Source organism: Taudactylus pleione, unplaced genomic scaffold (assembly GCF_031769625.1).
Source record: "Taudactylus pleione unplaced genomic scaffold, aTauple2 ptg000113l, whole genome shotgun sequence".
Classification (NCBI taxonomy): domain Eukaryota; kingdom Metazoa; phylum Chordata; class Amphibia; order Anura; family Myobatrachidae; genus Taudactylus; species Taudactylus pleione.
This window is the reverse complement of record NW_028284515.1, coordinates 2,250,173-2,269,696: the sequence shown is the minus strand read 5'-3', so window position 1 is coordinate 2,269,696 and position 19,524 is coordinate 2,250,173. Positions and strand designations below refer to the sequence as shown.

At 49.2% G+C, this 19,524-nt stretch overlaps 1 protein-coding gene across 2 annotated transcripts in view; it reads right to left on the bottom strand.

The window, feature by feature from the left end:
• The window catches only part of TTC6 (tetratricopeptide repeat domain 6), a 297,795-nt gene that overhangs the window by 21,488 nt on the left and 256,783 nt on the right, over positions 1 to 19,524 (bottom strand). For both annotated transcript variants that reach the window (XM_088471191.1, XM_088471190.1), the window contains 2 exons: positions 3,369 to 3,442; positions 2,211 to 2,421 (listed from right to left, as the gene is read on the bottom strand). In XM_088471191.1, the coding sequence (XP_088327317.1) occupies positions 2,211 to 2,421; positions 3,369 to 3,442 (285 nt within the window). The remainder of the gene's footprint in view (positions 1 to 2,210; positions 2,422 to 3,368; positions 3,443 to 19,524) is intronic.

Genomic DNA, 19,524 nt, shown 5'->3' with positions numbered 1-19,524 from the left:
TAGACAGGGACCTGAGGGCTGTTATTTAAATTTCCCATACGGCTGCTCCTGTCTGCAGCTGATGGGAATAGATGGGGGCCTGAGGGCTGTTCATTTATATTTTCCCTACGGCTGCTCCTCTCTGCAGCTGACGGGTATAGACTGGGGCCTGAGGGCTGTTCATTTACATGTCACCGGGGTGCTGCGACGGCCAGTTGCCTAAAGAGGTTGATCAGTATATATTTTTTTTGCACAGGTGGAAGAGGGAAGCCGGCACTTGGGGGAGCAAGAGGCTGCTGCTACCCAGCTGTGAAGAAGGGATACCGGAATATGGTCAGATTAACAAGGGGCCCACTGCCAGAAAGAAGAGTGCTGTGATGGACCCTGAGTGCCCTTACCCACAGCCTGATAGATGAAGATGTGTGCCTGCTGAAGGGAGAAGACCCCCCTTAGGACCACCGCTGCTGAGGAGTCAAGACCCACTGCGGCTTAACAAGTGGCCGCTGGACAGGGGACTGGAGAGCTGCTTGCCCAAGAAGAGGACCCTGGAGAAGACCCAGGAAGAGGAGCTGACCGCCAGAGAGGGGGAATCCCGGAGACCTGCCGACAATGACTCTACCCTGTCTTGTGGAAAAGCCCGCCTACCGCCAGACATCCCCGGCAGTGTATTTGACAGCCCCAACAAGCACCTGCCCAGCAAGGATCCCTGGAGACAAACAGGGCACTGGGAGGGAAATGCCTCCGGAGCAGAGGATTTCCCCTGTTACGCCCCAACGGTGACAGCACCGGAGGGTAGGGAGAGAGCAGTAGTGGACCAGTAGCTGAATCGCAATTGCTCTGAGCGCAGCCTGGTGCGGTGCCTTGCATCCCGATGCAGTGCTTTGCATCCCGGACTGTGTGTCTGGATATCGGAGGAGGAAGAAGTGCCACAGCTTGGGGGTAAGACATCTGGTGCCCTTCCTCTATCTTGTCCTAGTGTCATTCTCACATTCCCTTGTAATTCCATTTCTTTACCCCTTCAGTGTGGCTTCTCTGCTTAATGCCATTTGGGATTGGGTGCCTAAGGTTCGGTGTATGGGCCTCTCCTTTGTTCAAGTCCTTTGGGTGTCTTCCCAAAGGAGACATGGAGGGGCAATGTGAGAGACATGGAAGGGGCAATGTGAGAGACATGGAACGGGCAATGTGAGAGACATGGAACGGGCAATGTGAGAAACATGGAAGGGGCAATGTGAGAGACATGGAAGGGGTAATGTGAGAGACATGGAAGGGGCAATGTGAAAGACATGGAGGAGGCAATTGTGAGAGACATGGAGAGGGCAATGTGAGAGACATGGAGGAGGCAATGGGAGAGAGAGAGATGGAGGGGGCAATGGGAGAGAGAGAGATGGAGGGGGCAATGGGAGAGAGAGATAGAGGGGGTAATGGAAAGAGAGAGGGGCAATGGAAGAAGGAGATGGAGGTGGCAATTGGAGAGCATGGAGGAGGCAATGATAGAGAGAGATGAAAGGGGCAATGGGAGAGAGAGATGGAGGGGGCAATGGGAGAGAGAGACGGAGGGAGAAATGGAGGAGAGAGATAGAGGGGGCAATGAAAGAGATAGAGGGGGCAATGAAAGAGAGAGAGCGGGCAATGGTAGAGAGAGATGGAGGGGGCAATGGTAGAGAGATGGAGAGGGCAATGGGAGAGAGAGAGAGAGGGGGCAATGGGTAAGAATAGCACATTTTTTTTCTCTTTTTTCTATTTATTTTTAAAACATTTACGTCATTTTGGCCCAACTACTTAAAACGGAACTGTTTGGTAATTATTTTGGCTTAGAGGTGCCTTAAAAAAGTTATGGAGACCCTAAGGATACCTCGAGCTCAGAAAGTTTGGGAACCACTTATGTAGTCCATTTAAGGAATGTGTTTCTTTATGTAATAATAAAACATTTCCCAGGCACCAGGTTCCCTGCTCAGATCTTAGCTATTACTCTAATATGTACTTGTACTGATTGATAAAGTACTGAAATACTGTTCATTGCTTGTATTTACCCATAGCATATACAATTAACTGGCAATATGTGAAAATAAATAGTTTCTGCTGTAGCCAAAGAAATACCATCATGTATTATTCCTTGAGTAGATCTAGTTTACAAATACATTAGGGAAATATGAATGCACCTGTCAATTTTATATCACACGTGACTGAGCACTATGTATAATACATTGTATAGGAAAACAGATATTACTCACCTGTAAGTTATAGCCCAAAGAGATACGAGCTGCAAGAGATGTGGGGCTCAGATGTAGGGCCTTCAGAAAATCTGACTGAGCATGCCTGAGGCCATCTTCACGGCCATACTCCATGTATGCGTTACCACGGCCAATGTATCCCTCAGGAGACAAGGGGGTTAATTTCAACACCTGGTTAAATGCTTGCACGGCTTCCTCATATTGCTGTAACCTGAGAGAATGAGAGAATAGGAGTGTACTGGATACTTTTAAATATTCTAAAAATACAGTTGAATACAGTTTAATCAAGATCATAAAAACACAATGCAGCAATATGTTCTATAGGCACTGTGCATCGTAATTACATACCTTACAGATATCAGCCTGTAGAAAGCAATAATAACCACCTGCCAGCTATAGAGGTTTGCATGCCAGTTGTGGCATGATAGATGGCTAGGATCTCTCTCTCTGTTTGCGGTTCGCATAGACAGCAATGCAATAGGTGGCAGTGCCAGAGACAAAAGAGAATGACGCAGATACCAGTTTCTCGCACCCTTCTCCATACGCCATTTGTTACTGCTGTCTTTGTACACAGCGTATGCGGTAAAGAATATAGAGTCATTGAATTCTAGATCAAACTCATGGGTTTCTCATACTAGTATGTCATTTGAATGCAATACAAGAAACTGCTCATCTGCTGAATACTTAAGTCTCATTAAAAAATGAATCTACTATTAATGTTCTTGTCATCTGTTAATGCTTGAAACAAATTAAAGTGTATTTAAATGAAGATCAATGGTTTCTTATGGGCTACGGAGGAACCAAACCTAGAAATGCACTGTCTTATTGATGTGTGCTGTGTGACTACGAGGCCGTTCCCAGGAGCAATTTGAGCACATTGTGACACATCAGTGGATCTTATGATTATACTGATAACATCCTCAACACCATAAGAAGGGATGCTACCTTGATATATATATATATACACAAAGTTTTAAACAGGTGTGTAAAAAATGCTGAAAAGTAAGAATGCTTTCAAAAATAGAAGTGTTAATAGTTTATTTATAATTATCAATTGACAAAATGCAAAGTTAATCCATTTTTTTCACACCTGCCAGATCATGTTGGAAGTTTTTAGTTTACAGTGAGTCTTCACATGTTTTATATCGATATAATTACCTGTGATGGCAATTTCCTATCACCTGATGGATCTTTACATCTCCCGGAGTTTTCATAGCCGCAGCTATGAAATCCTATTAAAATAAGTACCGGTTAGTGCATACATTGCATTATAAAGCCAATATCATTCATGATCTGTAATGTATTCCCAATATCTGGCATGTATCTCTTTTGGAATTATAGGACCTGATTCAGAGTTGTACGCTACTGTCGCCATATTACATATTACAATATTACAGCATCTGCATACAAAGTTGCAGCATCAATCGCAGATCATTCGATTGCTGCAGTCCTGAATGATGCTATTGTCCCGCAGAAAGGTCGTGGTAATTGAGACGCCGGAACCATTTTCCTTGTGTACGGGCTCGCAGAAGGTGAGACAACACCCCCGAAACGGTCGGACCCAGGGCCACCGGCAGTTCTGCTGGGCACTGGAACTGGGAGGGGGTATGGCAAAGTCGGGGAGGTGCGGCCAGACTCCCTCCTTAAGAAAAAGAAAAAATATAATATATTCACGGCCGCACGAGCCGGTGTCCAGTATGGGCGGGCGCCGGTGTCCGGGGGAAGGCGGATGAGTGTGATCGCTCTCCTCGTGCATATCAAGCAGGGAGAGGCCTCTCTCCCTAGCCCAGCACACAGTGTGACAGCAGCGTGTGTGCTGGGCTGCAGCAGTCAGTCCTCTCTCTTCCTACCCAAAGTAACACTTCGGGAGCATGGGCAGTTGGGGTTCCAGGACGCATGCCCCACCCCAGCCCCTCCGGCAGGCCTGGGCCAGGATAAAGAGTAAACCCCCCGTCTGCGTTTCTTGCAGCATTACCTCCTCCAAATGCTACCCCACTGTCAATCACACTGCGAATGAATAGTAGCTGCGAGTGGCTACGGTAATGTACCTTGACGCATGTGCAGATGGCCAATAATTGCTCAACTGTGAAAACATCGACATAGCGTATACAATAAGTGTCTCCCTTTCATAGAAGGTATCTTATAGGGCAGAAATGATTTCCTAATGATATGTTTAACTATGTACAGTTTTTCAGGGCCGTGACTAGGGTGTGTGCAAGGCAGGGGTGGGCGCCGGCTTCACACAGCAGCTCTTTGCTAAGGGCCAGATTCAGACTCATTCGATAGGCTGCATTTGCACATAGCCTGCTGATTTTTGCAATCTGCGCATGTGTATAAGACGCATTGCGCAAGCGCGAACCATTCCATGCGATCACGAAGCGATCGCCCACTGCACACAGATGCTCCGCAAGCATGAGTGACAGGTCGTGCCATTTGTGGGTGGTGATAGGGGGCGGTCGATGGAAATGGGGGTGTGGTGGTGTGAGTGCAGCCGTGTTTGTGCATCTAAACGTCGTTTCAGGGGCATGCTGCGTATGGGTTCGATGTTACCGATTGTTTCATACATTTCCTGGAAATTACGTGTGTTACTAAGGGAAAGTGGGCATCTTGTGACAGGCTCGTGGGCGTCTAAATACATACCGCAATCGCACGGCAAGACATAGTGGGCGTGCTAATGTCTTGCTAGCGATCGCAGGATTTGCATACTCTGGCTGCTGGCGGCTGCATGTGAACGCATCCTAGCGAGCAGATTCCCGATTATCGGGATTCTGCGCATGCAGGACCACACATGCAGGGCCAATTCAGCGAGTGTGCTTGCGTGCATGCTTTGCTATTGTGATTCTTGCTGAATCAAGCCCACTGTCAGGTGCACATTCCATTCTTTCCCCTTTCTTCTTATGTACAAGCAACGCTGTACCTCTAGCAGCTGGTCCCTCCACCGGGCTGTATCACTATCAGGAACACCACGGATCGGAGATTTGGACTAATCCTCCCATCTGAGCCCTCTCCCTCCCCTCTGCCCTTCCATCGACTCCACCCTGTCTCCATCCCCTCCAGTGCCCCCTCTCACTTCCCCTTCAGGAGCCGACATGTGTGAGGCATGAGGAGCTGAAGCCCCTGCACTGGAGGAGCCATCTGTGTACTGCACAAGGTAAGATGGCCATCTGGCTGTGAAACTCTCCAAACTCTGGGCCTGATTCAGAGCCACTCGTAAGCGGCCGCTCGTTCGCTCCGAGCGATGTTCGCACATCTGCGCATGTGTATGGGTTTTAGTACGCATGTGCGAACCAGTCAGTGCGGTCAAAATTCGTGTGCTCGCAAAATAGCGAATGCCTGCTATTTTGAGTGACAGAGTGAGGCGTTTGTGGGTGGTAACAGGGGAAGGTGCTTGAAAACGGGGAGTGGAGATCCGAACGCAGGCGTGCCAAACGGTCAAAACGGGCGTTTTAAGGGTGTGCATAATTAACAAAGCAGTGTCATCGACCACATCAGTTGGGTGTCTTTTAGCCAGAACTGCTCGCATGATTGCGGTAGGAAAATGCAACCACAAGAATAGCGAGCAGTTCATTCGCCTGGCCTTTCGATGAACTCGATTAATCTAATAAATAGCGGAGATTACGTATGATGCGAGCGGCCAGGGGGCGTTTTTTACAAAAAAACGTCCGCATGTTTTGTTCGCTCGTTCAGACATAGAGTCGTCAACAGACCGCAAAGAGCGAATGGTCAATTTAAATAGCCAGCCCCTTTTTCTGGACGAGCGAGCGCAAATAGCGTCCGGCTCTGAATCAGGCCCTCAGTCTGCAGCTGTGTGGCCGCCTAGTCCCCTGCAGGGTGCTGCAGCAAAAAGGTCCAACAGCCGGAACCAGGTCAGAGGTTGTGGGGTGTTTAGGTTTCTAACTAATTACAATGTGTCTTCCTCTTCCCATTCATTGATGGTCAGGGAAGGGGGGGGGACCTTTGGTCTTATTAACCTTAAGAGTACAACCTAAAGTGTGCAGTGTATCTGATGTGTGTCCAGCAGCTGCTAATTACTACAGCTTTGCATTCTTAAGCTGCATACACACGTAAAGATTTTCTGTCCAACCATCCAACTAGTTGATTGGTTGGAATGAAAATCTGGTAAGGTATGAAAGCAAATGACAATCAGCAATTTGCTCCCAAATGCCGGAAAATGGACAAAAACTGTTGTTTGAACAAATTTTTTAGATCAAACATTTAACAAACTTGTCTGATGTCTATTTTCCTCTGTTTTCTGGCATTTAGGAGCAAATTGCTGATCAACAGTTACTCCCATACGTTACCAGATTTTCATTCCAACCAATCAACTAGTTGGATGGTTGAACAGAAAATCTTTACGTGTGTATGCTGCTTACACGTGATGTGAACTTGGTCTTGTGCAATAAAAGGCCCTTATATGTATTTTTTTCCTTTTAAAAGTTGCCAGTTTTAGAGTTAACCACATGGATGCCAGAGAAGACTGCAGTACTTAAATGAGAGGGGTTATGTGTATTTCTTTCAGCCTTATGTAATCACTTTCCATTGTGTATTATTTTAGAAGTTTTTAACTACACATTTTACAAAAGTCTTCCTACTTACTATTTGTGTAGCGTAATGCGGTGCTAAGGTTTAAACATATTTTTATACTGGGCTTAGGGATAACTTTTCAATTGTTGTGGAACTACAAGAGCCAGCATGCCCTGTCAGCTGTATTTTTAAGTTCCCCTTCCTAAAAAAAAACATTTACATTGCAAATTAATTAAGTACTTTGCAATATCTGCACCTCTTGGCCACAGTTTTTCTTGACTCCCTCAAAAGGTGCATTGAAAAATTACTCCCGCTCCTCCTCATCCATCAGGGGCACCAGTGTCATGGGCCGGCAACAGGAATCTCGGGGCCCGGTACACTGATGTCTCTGGGGGCCCCACCTTCTCACCACCACCCCCTATCCCACACATCCCTCCCCTGCATGTGTGATATGTGAAGCATGAAAATGTTAACTGAAAGATATGCCAGCCTTACATAAAGTAAAAATACACTATGACTTACCACACTGTCAGTGATGATGCAGGCTGTCATTCATGTCTGCCGTCTCTTGCAATGTCTTCTTGATGACAGTGCTGTGGATGTCTCAGGGGTAGGAGGGATGGTGTCTGCAGCCAGCCGTCCACAGTCGTCAGTCCCTCATCACCGTCCTCAAATTCAGCCTCTAATCACCATCCTCAGCCCAGAAGCCGCCCATCACCTTTTTCCATCCCCAGCCCCCATCCTCAGTCCCCAGCCCATATCACCTTCTGCCCCAAGCCCTGCATCACCTTCCTCCATCTTCAGCCCCCTTCACGCTTCCCCAGGCACCATCACCTTCCTCTGCATCCAGCCAGTCACCTTCTGCCCCAGCCCCTATCACATTCCTCTGCCCCCAGCCTCCGTTATCTTCCTCTGCCCCCTTCACCTTCCTCCGTCCCCAGGCACCATCACCTTGGTCTTCTTCCAGCCCCTGTCACCTTCTGCCCCCAGCCCGCACTACCTTCCTCTGTCCATAGCCCCTTTCATCTTCCTCTACCCCCTTCACCTTCCTCTGTGTCCAGCCCATCACCTTTTGCCCCAGCCCCCATCACCTTCCTCGGTGTCCAGCCTCCTTCACCTTCCTCTGTTACCAGGCACCATCACCTTCCTCTGCATTCAGCCCGTCACCTTCCGCCCCCAGCCCCCTTCACCTTCTTCCATCCCCAGCCCCTAATCCTTATCCTCTATCCCCTAACAGCAGCCTCAACTCCTTACCACCTGATGGTCGGCCGGGGATATATCCACTTCCACCCGGACAGGGAAGACGTGCGGCAATTTGACCTATGACTTCAAGCCGCCGCGTTGCAGATTTAAAGGTCATGCCCGGCCTGGGCTGCAGCTGAGCCACCTGGAAGAGCCCAGCGCTGCCCGGGCCAGGCTACAAGGGAGCTGGGGCTGGGTGGCGGCTATGAGTCCCTGCGGCCGCAGCTGGAACAATGACTCCGCTGCCCTGTTTTATGTCCGTCTGGACCTTGAGGCCCCCCCCTGGATATCGGGGCTCGCTACGGGTGTGCCCTTAGTCCTCCCCTGATGCCAGGTCTGCCAGTGTCAGCCAAACGCAGCTTTTCAGACAGAACAAAGTAGAGTGTGAACAGCGATTGGCTGTGAGGCGGCCCGTAAGATTCACTTGGATTGCTTTATTTTATTTTTATCATGGGGGGGCACCAATGGTAATTTCTGGCACAGGGCACCAAAAAGTCTAGTTAAGGCTCTGCTGTTTTTCGAACAAGATTTAGAACAAATAAAAACAGATATATCCTTTTATACATTTATTTATTTTTGGACTTATTAACCCCTTAACTGGCAACGTCACACTGCAGTCAGCAGTGCTTCAGCTGGCAAGGATGTATAACATGTGACCACTCCACACTGCTGCCTCCACCGGCTTTTGCAGAAGAGATCCGTTCTCCTCTTACTTCCCGAGTACTAAATATTTCCAGCTCTCAATTGTGGAAGTCCAGAAAGATAAAGTAGAACACTGGAGCAATAGTGAGGTGAGCTACCTGGTTTTATACATTAGAGAGGCAAGAGATGTAATCAATGAAGCCAGGTCATCAGTATCATTGGCATTATTCATAGGAGAAGGGAGAGAACGTGAAAAATGACGGACTTGTAAATACATGAAAACATTATCAGTAGGAATACAGTATTTCTCTTTAAGGTCTTGAAAACAAATTAAAGAACCACCTGGGTCAAAAATGTCAGGAATACCTATTGATCACCACTGTTGAAATTTGACTTTATTAAGTCCCAGAGTGAATAAAGGGTTACCCCAAAGTGTGGAGAATCTGGAGCTTTGGGGGTTGCGATGTAACTTACGGTGATAGCCAACCAAGAGAGATATGTGTCTCTTAAAAGGATGTTGTCAAGCACACCCGACGGTAGAGCCGAACAAGGTGTATGGGGAATAAGGCGACAAAAGAGCCATTTCTAAGGAATGATTAGTGTAAGTACTATGTCCATAGAACCAAACTACAATATAATGGAATTGGACTGCCCTATTAAAAGTAACCAAATCAGGCACCCCAAACCACCTTGAGTGTGGGGAAGTTTGAGTCTCGCTAATGACACCCTAGGTTTCCTATTGTTCCAGAGGAATTTTGAAAACAGTTTCAGACAGAAATTGTGGTCTTTCTTTGAAAGACTCAAGGGCAACATCTGAATTAGATGAGATCTTTGGGAAAATAATGCTTTTGAGCACCTAATAATGATAAGGGGAGCAATTGCCAACTATCTGTCATGCTCCAGCCCTTAAAAACCACTTTCTTACCTCTCCAGTGTCTGTCCAGGCTAGCGCCGCTGTCCGCTCGCACTGTGCATCACTCCCGGCTAGTGCTGAGGTCTGTCTGTGCTGCTGCTGCCCCATCCACTCAGTGTCCTGTTACTGAGCATGGAGATGGCTTTCCGCAGTCCCTTACAGCGTTTCTTCCCAGCATGATGGCACACAGGCTGCATGCCGGTGTTACCTCCTAAACCACAGTATGGGCACGACCATGTTGGACTATGTCATCTGACACTCTTCCTCCACTCAGAGCGCTTCCCCCAGACAAATTCAAAAGACCAGCTGATTGCAGCATCCAATTCCTGTTGATCCTCCCCTATAAATTCCATTCCATTTACTGACTGGCCTCTGTTGCCAGTACAACGTTGTCTCTTGCTGAAGTTACAGCTCAGTGCTGAGCTCTCAGGTACTCTGGCCCTGATTCAGAGCCGGACGCTCTGACAGAGCGCTCGCTCTGAATCAGGGCCGTCCCTGCTCCTTTTTGGAGCGGCCTCCTGGCCACTCGCATAGCTGTGGGTGACCACCCACAGCTATAGCGAGCGGCCAAAATGATGGTCGCGATGGTCAAGACCATCGCGACCATCGGGCTTGCGACGAGACCCTGCAGTAGGGTCTCGCTGCCACAAGCCCAGGAGTGCTTTTGGCTCTATCAGAGCCAAAAGCACTCCCACTGACATCACTAGTGATGTCAGTGGGGCCGGACCCAGACAGTAGGCGTTCCCATGGGAACGCATCCGCCTGGGCAGCCACGCCCACCAAAGGGGGCGTGCTGTCAATCACCATCGACAGCACGCCCCCTTTGGTGCGAGACTCTTAACGACGGCTTGGCCTTCATTATTCGGGTCTCGCACATGCGCACAACAGAGCCGCCTCCGTCGTGTGCATGCACACTTGGGCACCATCGACCCGCTTGCGAGCGCTCAGCGCTCACGAGCGGGTCTGAATCAGGCCCTCTGTCGATCCCTCCAACCATCGGTCTCATCCAATGCTTCCAAAATTGGACTCATATCAATTAAGTTTTTCAATTCATCAACATCTGTTCCAACCGATAAAGTTCATTAATTCATCAGCATTGGACTCATAGCAATTAAGTCCTTCAATACTTCAACATCGGTCCGAACCAATCAAATTCATCAATTTATTAATATTGGACTTATATCAATTAAGTTCTTCAATTCTTCAACATCGGTCCCAAACCGATCAAGTTCATCAATTCTTCAACATCAGATTCAATCCATCAAGTTCTCCAATTCATCAACATCGCTCTCAAACCGATCCAGCTCTCAATTCAGCATCACCAGTACCAATCCGATTCTGCTCATTCACTCAGTTATATATCCAGTTCCACTCCAACCTGCTGTTCAATAGACATTCTATTCCTGTCCTGGAAACCTGAGCCACCGGGAAGGGCGAAGGGTCAAAATGGATGGGAAGCTCAAAGGTAAGAATTTCATACCTCCCAAATGTCCCGCATCCAGCGGGACAGTCCCGTTTTTCTGGGACTGTCCCACTGTCCCACCCGTGGGCTGCAGTGTCCCGTGGTGGGGGGAAAGTTGGGGGGAGCACAAACCGCTGCTCTGCTATGCAGAGCAGCGGGTGTGTGTAGGAGGAGAACGGAGAGCTGGGGGCTGCCCAGCCTCAGAGAGTGCTGGGCACACCCCCATAGTGATGTAAACGGGGGAAGCTGCGAGGCTCCGCCTGTTTTCCAGAGGCTTCTCCCCTTTCCCCGAAGCCCTACCCCTTTTTGGACACGCACGCCTGTGGCACTCTAACTCTCCCTCTTCGGGAGACCTAAAAGTTGGGAGGTATGGAATTCTAGTTTATGAAAATTGACTCTATATCCCGCAGAAAAGATTCAAAACAAGTTAAAATATCAATCACAATCGGAACAGAGAGGGCCGGGTTGCTAAAAAACAAAAGCATGTCATCAGCGAATAACACTAGTTTTGTTTCCCATGGCCCAGCTCATATTCCCTTAAAGGATGTATTATTCCTTAAAGCAACTGCTAAGGGTTCCAGGGCCAGCGCAAACAAGAGTGGTATAATACTTACCTAAATCTGTCTGTATCCTGATCATCGGGATCCTTTAACCAACCCAATTTATCTAATATTTGCATTTCCCATTTTATAGCTGCCCTATATCTGAAAACTGTCATTATTAGCCCTTCCATCTTGCCAGAGACATTGGTGTTGCTATTGTTTTCATTGTAGTGGCTTTTCCAGTACAGTAGCACAGACCCAGCAAAATAATTTGTTAACCATCTTTAAATGTCTACAGAGGACGTGTGTGGGCAGGAGGACCAATCACAAGCCACAAATGGTTCAGCCTACCAGCGCTCCAGTTTTTATCTAGGACTGTGCAGGAAATAGATGAGCCCCAGTTAAAATCTCGGCATAGTGCAGACCCCGGGCTCCGGCAAATGACTTACTGGTAATGCAGCATTACTGTATTCATGCTGCAAAATAGAGTGATTAAATCCACAAAATAGGATACAGTAACACAAAGAAAGTGGACCGAAAGCCTAGTTTAAATCCCAATGTTAAATTGAACAGGAAGGGTTGATGCAGTGTAAACAAAGCAGTGGCGTAACTAGGGTATTTGGAGCCCAGGGCAAATTTGAAAAGGGAGCCCCCCACCACCACCCCGATATGTGCGCGCGCCTAAGGCGCGCGCGTGAAAAATGGGCGTGGTCACTTAAAAATGGGGCGTGCCAACATGACACACCCCTTTATTTTCATGCTGAACATTCCTATCCATATGCACCTTAACCCCAGTAGTACCCCTTATACAGTACCCCCAGTATGCAGTTGTGGTCCCTCTTATGCAGGCCCATAGTAGTGCCCCTTATACAGTATCCCCAGTAGTGGTCCCCCTTTTACAGCCCCCAATTAGTTCCCCTTACTCAGTGCCCCCAGTAGTGGTCCCCCCAAATGCAGTGTCCTATGTAGTGTTCCCCCTTATGCAGTGCCCCCAGTAGCAGTCCCCACAATGCAGTGCACCCAGTAGTGGTATCCCCTTATGCAGTGCCCTTTATATAGTGCCCCCAGTAGTAGTCCCCCCCCCTATGCAGTGCCCTTTATATAGTGCCCCCAGCAGTAGTCCCCCCCCCATGCAGGTTTCCCAGTAGTGGTCCCCCTTATGCAGGCACCCAGTAGTGATCCCCCCTATCTAGTGCCCCATGTAGTGGTCCCCGCAGTGCCCCTAGCAGTAAGCCCCTTATATAGTGCCCCCAGCAGTAGTCCACCCCCCCCTCCCATGCAGTGCCCCCAGTAGTGGTCCCCCTGATGCAGGCTCCCAATAGTGACCCCCCCTATCCAGTGGTCCCTGTAGTGGTCCTTCCTGTTATTGCCCCCAGTTGTGGTCCCCCCAGTGCAGTGCCCCTAGTAGTAGGCCCCTTTTATAATGCCCCCAGTAGTAGTTCCCCCCCCCAAGTAGTGGTCCCCAGTTGAGGTTCCCCCTCCTGATTAAGTGCCCCCTGTAATAGCCCCCCCCAGTAGAGGTCCTCCCAATAATGGTGCCCCCAGTAATAGCCCCCCCCAGTAGAGGTCCTCCTAATAATGGTGCCCCCAGTAATAGCCCCCCCCAGTAGAGGTCCTCCTAATAATGGTGCCCCCAGTAATAGCCCCCCCCAGTAGAGGTCCTCCTACTAATGGTGCCCCCAGTAGTAGCCCCCCCCGTTGTGCCCCCACCCCAGTAGAGGTCCCCCCAGTGGTAGCCACCCCCGTTGTGCCCCGAGTAGTGCTGACAGGTTTTTAAAAATATATATATAAAAACATACTTACCTGAATCCACGCTGCTGCTGCTCCTCCAGTCCGCGACGCCGCTCCCGCCAGTCCTCCCGGGCTGGCGCGCTCAGCATAATGGGACAGACGTCATGACGTCTGTCCCATTACCCACTGCAGGAGCCGGATGGAAGTCCGGCTCTTGCAGTGGGTGCTGCAGCAGTCAATGAGAGTCTATCTGACTCTCATTGGCTGCTGTTTAACACACGCATCGCCGCCAGTGCTGGCGGCGATGCGTGTGTTATGCACAGCCTGAGCCCGCCTCCTGGCGCTATTGGGCAAGCGCTCATGGGGAGGGAACGGGCTCAGGTGTGCAGCACAGGACCGGCGCTGGAAGCCTAGTGCCGGTCCTGTGTAAATGTGCAGCGTTGACCGCACTCATTGCAGTCGGCGCTACACTGGTGGCTAACTAGGGCGGGCCGGACCGTGGCCGACGGTGCCCCCCCACGCCACCGGTCCCATGGCGCCCAGGGCACGCACCCTTCCCGACCCCCCCTAGTTACGCCAATGAAACAAAGTAACAAGAATAAGGGCAAAATTTACTAAGCGGCGGATTCTAAACCCCAGCAGTTTGGTGGCGGGTTCTAAATGACAGCTCTGTTCTATTCTATTGTAAAATATGTTTTGTTGGCAGTTTTGGCCTTAGTAAATCTGCAGACAGCAAAACCGCCACCAAACCGCCGGGGTTTAGAACCCGCAGCTTAGTAAATTTTGCCGTAAGAGTGTAAGATTAGCTGGGCATGGCATGTATACCTGAGTGCTTCAGAGTTTGGTAAAACTGTAAGCTTTATATAGGATCCTGGCTCTTCCACCTTATATATCTGAGTGATTCAGCAATCAGCATATAGAGTTTGGTAAAACTGTAAGCTTTATATAAGATCCTGACCAGACATGCCTACCCTCCTGAAACTGTTGGGACGCTCCCGAAAATCAGAGGACGCTCCCGGCCACCCAGAAAAAAAACCAAGTCTCCCGGTGTCAGCTGCTTCCCCAGCCACCCACTTCCGGGCTAAGTGGGCGGTACAGGTGACCTATGACGCAATTCGCAGTGAATCGCGTCATCTTGGTCCACCCCCCGCTATACATTGGCGGTAATCGCACAGCCCACTGCAGCTGCTCCACGACCCCCTGGACGATGTGTTTGCATGTCCACGCCCCCCAGCACCGCCCACTGCAGCTGCTCCACAACCCCAGTAGTGCCAACCGGACTCCCCCTCCCTGAGGGGGCAGCCCAAAGGTTGGCAAGTATGATCCTGGCTCTTATACCTAACACATAAATGTACTGTACACTATTAGCCAAAATAATCTCTTCTATACATTTCAATGCAGTATATTAGGCCTGAAAATGCAATTATGATAGCATCATTCATCTATTTCCATATTAAGACAGACAGCAGGCACTACAGAATGTGCTTATCTAATCAGCAGACTTGGGGGTGGGAGTTAGGTGCAAGAGGCATACGTACAACACACATGTGTATTCCAAATCTGTAATAGTGAGATTTTATGTGGAATTAGGTATTTAAATTAGGGATGAGCGGGTTCGGTTCCCTGAGAACCGAACCCACCCGAACTTCGGGGATCCGGGGCGATCCGAGCCCAAGCTCGGATCTCCCTGTCTGCCCCGGATCCCTCTCCCGAGGCAAAACCTCGAGATCTGCTGTCGGATCTCGAGGTTTTGCCTCGAGCGGCCATTTAAAAAAAAATGCCTTTGCCTTTAATGGGCAAAGTGCTGATTGGCTGACAGAGCCGTCTGTCACGGCTCTCAGCCAATCAGCATTATGGTGCTCATTTGCATGTAGCACGGACTCGTGAGATCCGTGCTACATGCATCTGTGTGATTGACAGTGACACAGAGCACAGATGGGTCAGTGAGACCCGTCTGTGCTGCTGTGTATTTCAATGACACAGATGCACGCACGGACCAGGAGATCCGTGCTACTTGCATCTGTGTCATTGACACAGAGCACTAACGGGTCCGTGAGACCCGTCTGTGCTGCTGTGGTAAATAAAAAAAAAAAAAACCTGTGTAAAAAGAGAAAAAAATGGCGTGCCCCCCCCCCCAAAAAAAGAGCAACCAGCCCCGGGCATTAGTGACCCAGTGCTGGGTGTGCTTAAATACAGGGGACAAACGACATAGGGGTCCCCTGTACTTAAACACAACCAGCACCGGGCTAGTCAGAACCAGAGCTGGTTGCCAAAATACGGGGGACAAACGACGTAGGGGTCCCCCGTATTCTGCGCAACCAGCTCTGGGCTCTGATCCGGTCCTGGTTCTGGAAATACAGGGGAAAAAAATGAGTAGGGTTCCCCTGTATGTTCCAGAACCAGCACTGGACTTTTTCTAGCGGGGGGCTGATGCCACAGCCAGGGGAGCCCTTTCACCGTGCCCCCCAGCCGCAGCATCAGCCCTGACCGCTAGTCAGCCCAGGCCGGGGATCCCTGGAGAGCTGGGGACCCCCCCAATAAAGGGGTCACCCTCTCCAGGGCACCCCAGGCCCAGGCTGATAGCCCGGGGCTATCCCCGCCACCCCTGGTGGCGGTGGGTGGCGGGTTGATTGTGTGGTGTGGTGTAAATAAAGAATATCAAACATTGTCTTTACAAGTAGAACTGCAAGTCCCAGCAAGCCTGCCCCGCATGCTGGTACTTGGAGAACCACAAGTACCAGCATGCAGGGCATTAAGGGCCCACTAGTACCTGTAGTTCACCTGTAAAAAAATGTTTAAAAAAAACACAGGACACACACACCGTGACAGTATAAGTTTATTAAACATACATACACACACACACACACACACACATGTACACATACTCACCTATGTAACCTGTAGCATCGGTCCACTTGTCCGGTAAAGTATCCCTAGGGGACCTGTGAAAAAAAACATACTCACCATCTCCTATGCGAGGTTCTGTCCTCTTCGTTCCAAAGTAGGCATCCCCGGACTTGGCAAAAAAAAAAAAAACGAAAACGCGATCCACGAACTTAGTACCGTTCTATAGAACGGTACTTCCCGAATGAGAGCTTAGCGGCGGGGTATCACCATGGAAACCCCGCTGCTAAGCGTTCATTGGCTGAGAGAGGTCATCTCCCGTCTCTCAGCCAATGAACGGCTCCCTCCATTGTAGTCAATGCTGGGAGCCGCAAGGTTATTAAAGTTTACCCTGCGGTTCCCACCATTGACTACAATGGAGGGAGCCGTTCATTGGCTGAGAGACGGGAGATGACCTCTCTCAGCCAATGAACGCTTAGCAGCGGGGTTTCCATGGTGATACCCCGCCGCTAAGCTCTCATTCGGGAAGTACCGTTCTATAGAACGGTACTAAGTTCGTGGATCGCGTTCTCGTTTTTTTTTTTTTGCCAAGTCCGGGGATGCCTACTTTGGAACGAAGAGGACAGAACCTCGCATAGGAGATGGTGAGTATGTTTTTTTTCACAGGTCCCCTAGGGATACTTTACCGGACAAGTGGACCGATGCTACAGGTTACATAGGTGAGTATGTGTACATGTGTGTGTGTGTATGTATGTTTAATAAACTTATACTGTCACGGTGTGTGTGTCCTGTGTTTTTTTAAACATTTTTTTTACAGGTGAACTACAGGTACTAGTGGGCCCTTAATGCCCTGCATGCTGGTACTTGTGGTTCTCCAAGTACCAGCATGCGGGGCAGGCTAGCTGGGACTTGCAGTTCTACTTGTAAAGACAATGTTTGATATTCTTTATTTACACCACACCACACAATCAACCCGCCACCCACCGCCACCAGGGGTGGCGGGGATAGCCCCGGGCTATCAGCCTGGGCCTGGGGTGCCCTGGAGAGGGTGACCCCTTTATTGGGGGGGTCCCCAGCTCTCCAGGGATCCCCGGCCTGGGCTGACTAGCGGTCAGGGTTGATGCTGCGGCTGGGGGGCCCGGTGAAAGGGCTCCCCTGGCTGTGCCATCAGCCCCCCGCTAGAAAAAGTCCAGTGCTGGTTCTGGAACATACAGGGGAACCCTACTCATTTTTTGTCCCCTATATTTCCAGAACCAGGACCGGATCAGAGCCCAGAGCTGGTTGCGCAGAATACAGGGGACCCCTACGTCGTTTGTCCCCCGTATTTTGGCAACCAGCGCTGGTTCTGACTAGCCCGGTGCTGGTTGTGCTTAAGTACAGGGGACCCCTACGTCGTTTGTCCCCTGTATTTAAGCACACCCAGCACTGGGTTACTAATGCCCGGGGCTGGTTGCTCTTTTTTGGGGGGGTGCACGCCATTTTTTTCTTTTTTTACACAGGTTTTTTTTTTTTTTTTTACCACAGCAGCACAGACAGGTCTCACGGACCTGTCATTGCTCTGTGCCAATCACACAGATGCATGTAGCACGGATCTCCCGGGTTCGTGCTACATGCAAATGGGCACCATAACGCTGATTGGCTTCCTGTCTGCCACTGCAGTGCCACTCCTAGATGGGCCACGTGTTTGTGCCGCCCCCTTGTGTCGCTTAGCATAGTCATCCAGCTTCCTCGGTACAACCTTTTGGCCTAAAAACAATATTGTGAGGTGTGAGGTGTTCAGAATAGAGTGGAAATGAGTGGAAATTAATGTTATTGGGGTTATTAATAGCGTAGGAACAAAAAAAGGCCCATTTATGTGATTTTAGCGGGTTTTTTTTATTTTTTAAGAAAAAATCCAGATCCAAAACACAAAACCCAGAACCCAAAACACGGAAGGGTGGTTTTGGCAAAACCAATCCAGATCCAAAACACGAAGAAAGATCCAGATCCAAAACCAAAACACAAAACACGAAAAGTGTCCGGTGCACACCCCTAATTTAAATGAGCTAGATGGAAGCATGCCGGAGGGCTTTAAAGATGCGTCAACGGGCCTGAAAATCTGCTATCAAAAAGTTTGCATATAAGTGACACATAAACTTACTGTTATGAGTTAAACTTTTGAGTAAAGGAGGCCCATCTGCACGTTACCCTGTGTGGGCCAGATGCAGAGCGGAATGTAACATGGAAAAAAAAAACATATACCGATGTATCCTCATACACTGAGCAAAATACGCCATTCAGCGCGAGATGCCCGATGTAAGTGAGCAGTGCCGAAAGGTGTAGCATAGCAACTTATTCTTTAAATGTGCATCTTATTCACACTTCAGACGCAGCAAAACACCCCTCAAACTGTACCAGAGATTCCGGGCTGCAACTTTAACCGCACATAAATTAGTTATAAATACAGATGTGTCCACTTACATCTTACTTCCTTGTGCGTCAAACAGCCCTTCTTGTCGCGCCATGCCGTGGCTTGACTCGGTAGCGCCGAGTATCTTTTTGTGCGACTTTTTACCTTCGAAGCTATGTGAATAGGACATACAAGCAGATTCTGCTGATTAAAATGATAAGCGGCATGCCTATATTCTGTGTGCGACTGCAGGAGTATCTGCATGCGAAACGCTAGGTTACAGTGTCACCGCCGCTGACACGGTCACTGACACGGTAGCATTTCACAAGCAGTTAGTAAGATGTATGAGGCTGCTTATGCGTCCTATTCGCTTTGCGAATAAGACGCATTTGAAGGTAAAAAGTCGCACGAAAAGAGGATCGGCGCTACTGAGTCGCACGGCATTCACTGGATATGTGTAACGTTATTTGTAGCGCACAGAGGTAAGATGTATGTGGACACATCTGTACGTACAGAATTGCAGATGAATCACAATGGAACTTGGTGTGAAAAAAAGCTGTGACCGCTGCATCCTAGTACTTCGTATACAGATTGAGGGGTCTATTTACTAAGCAGTGTTAGGAGACAGAGTGAAAAGTGATCAGAAAGTGATAAAGGGCCTGATTCAGAGCCGCTCGTAAGCGGCCGCTCGTTCGTTCCGAGCGATGTTTGCACAACTGCGCATGCGTACGGATCGTAATACGCATGCGCGAACCAGTCAGTGCGGCCGAAAATCGTTTGTTCGCTAAATAGCGAATGCCTGCTATTTTGAGTGACAGGAGAAGGCGTATGTGGGTGGTAACAGGGGAAGGTGCTTGAAAACGGGGAGTGGAGATCCGAACGCAGGCGTGCTTAAAGGTCAAAACGGGCGTTTTATGGGTGTGCATAATTAATACAGCAGCGTCATTGACCAGTCACTGGGTTATTTTATAGTCAGAACTGCTCGCAAGATTGCGGTAGGAAAAACCAACCACAAGAATAGCGAG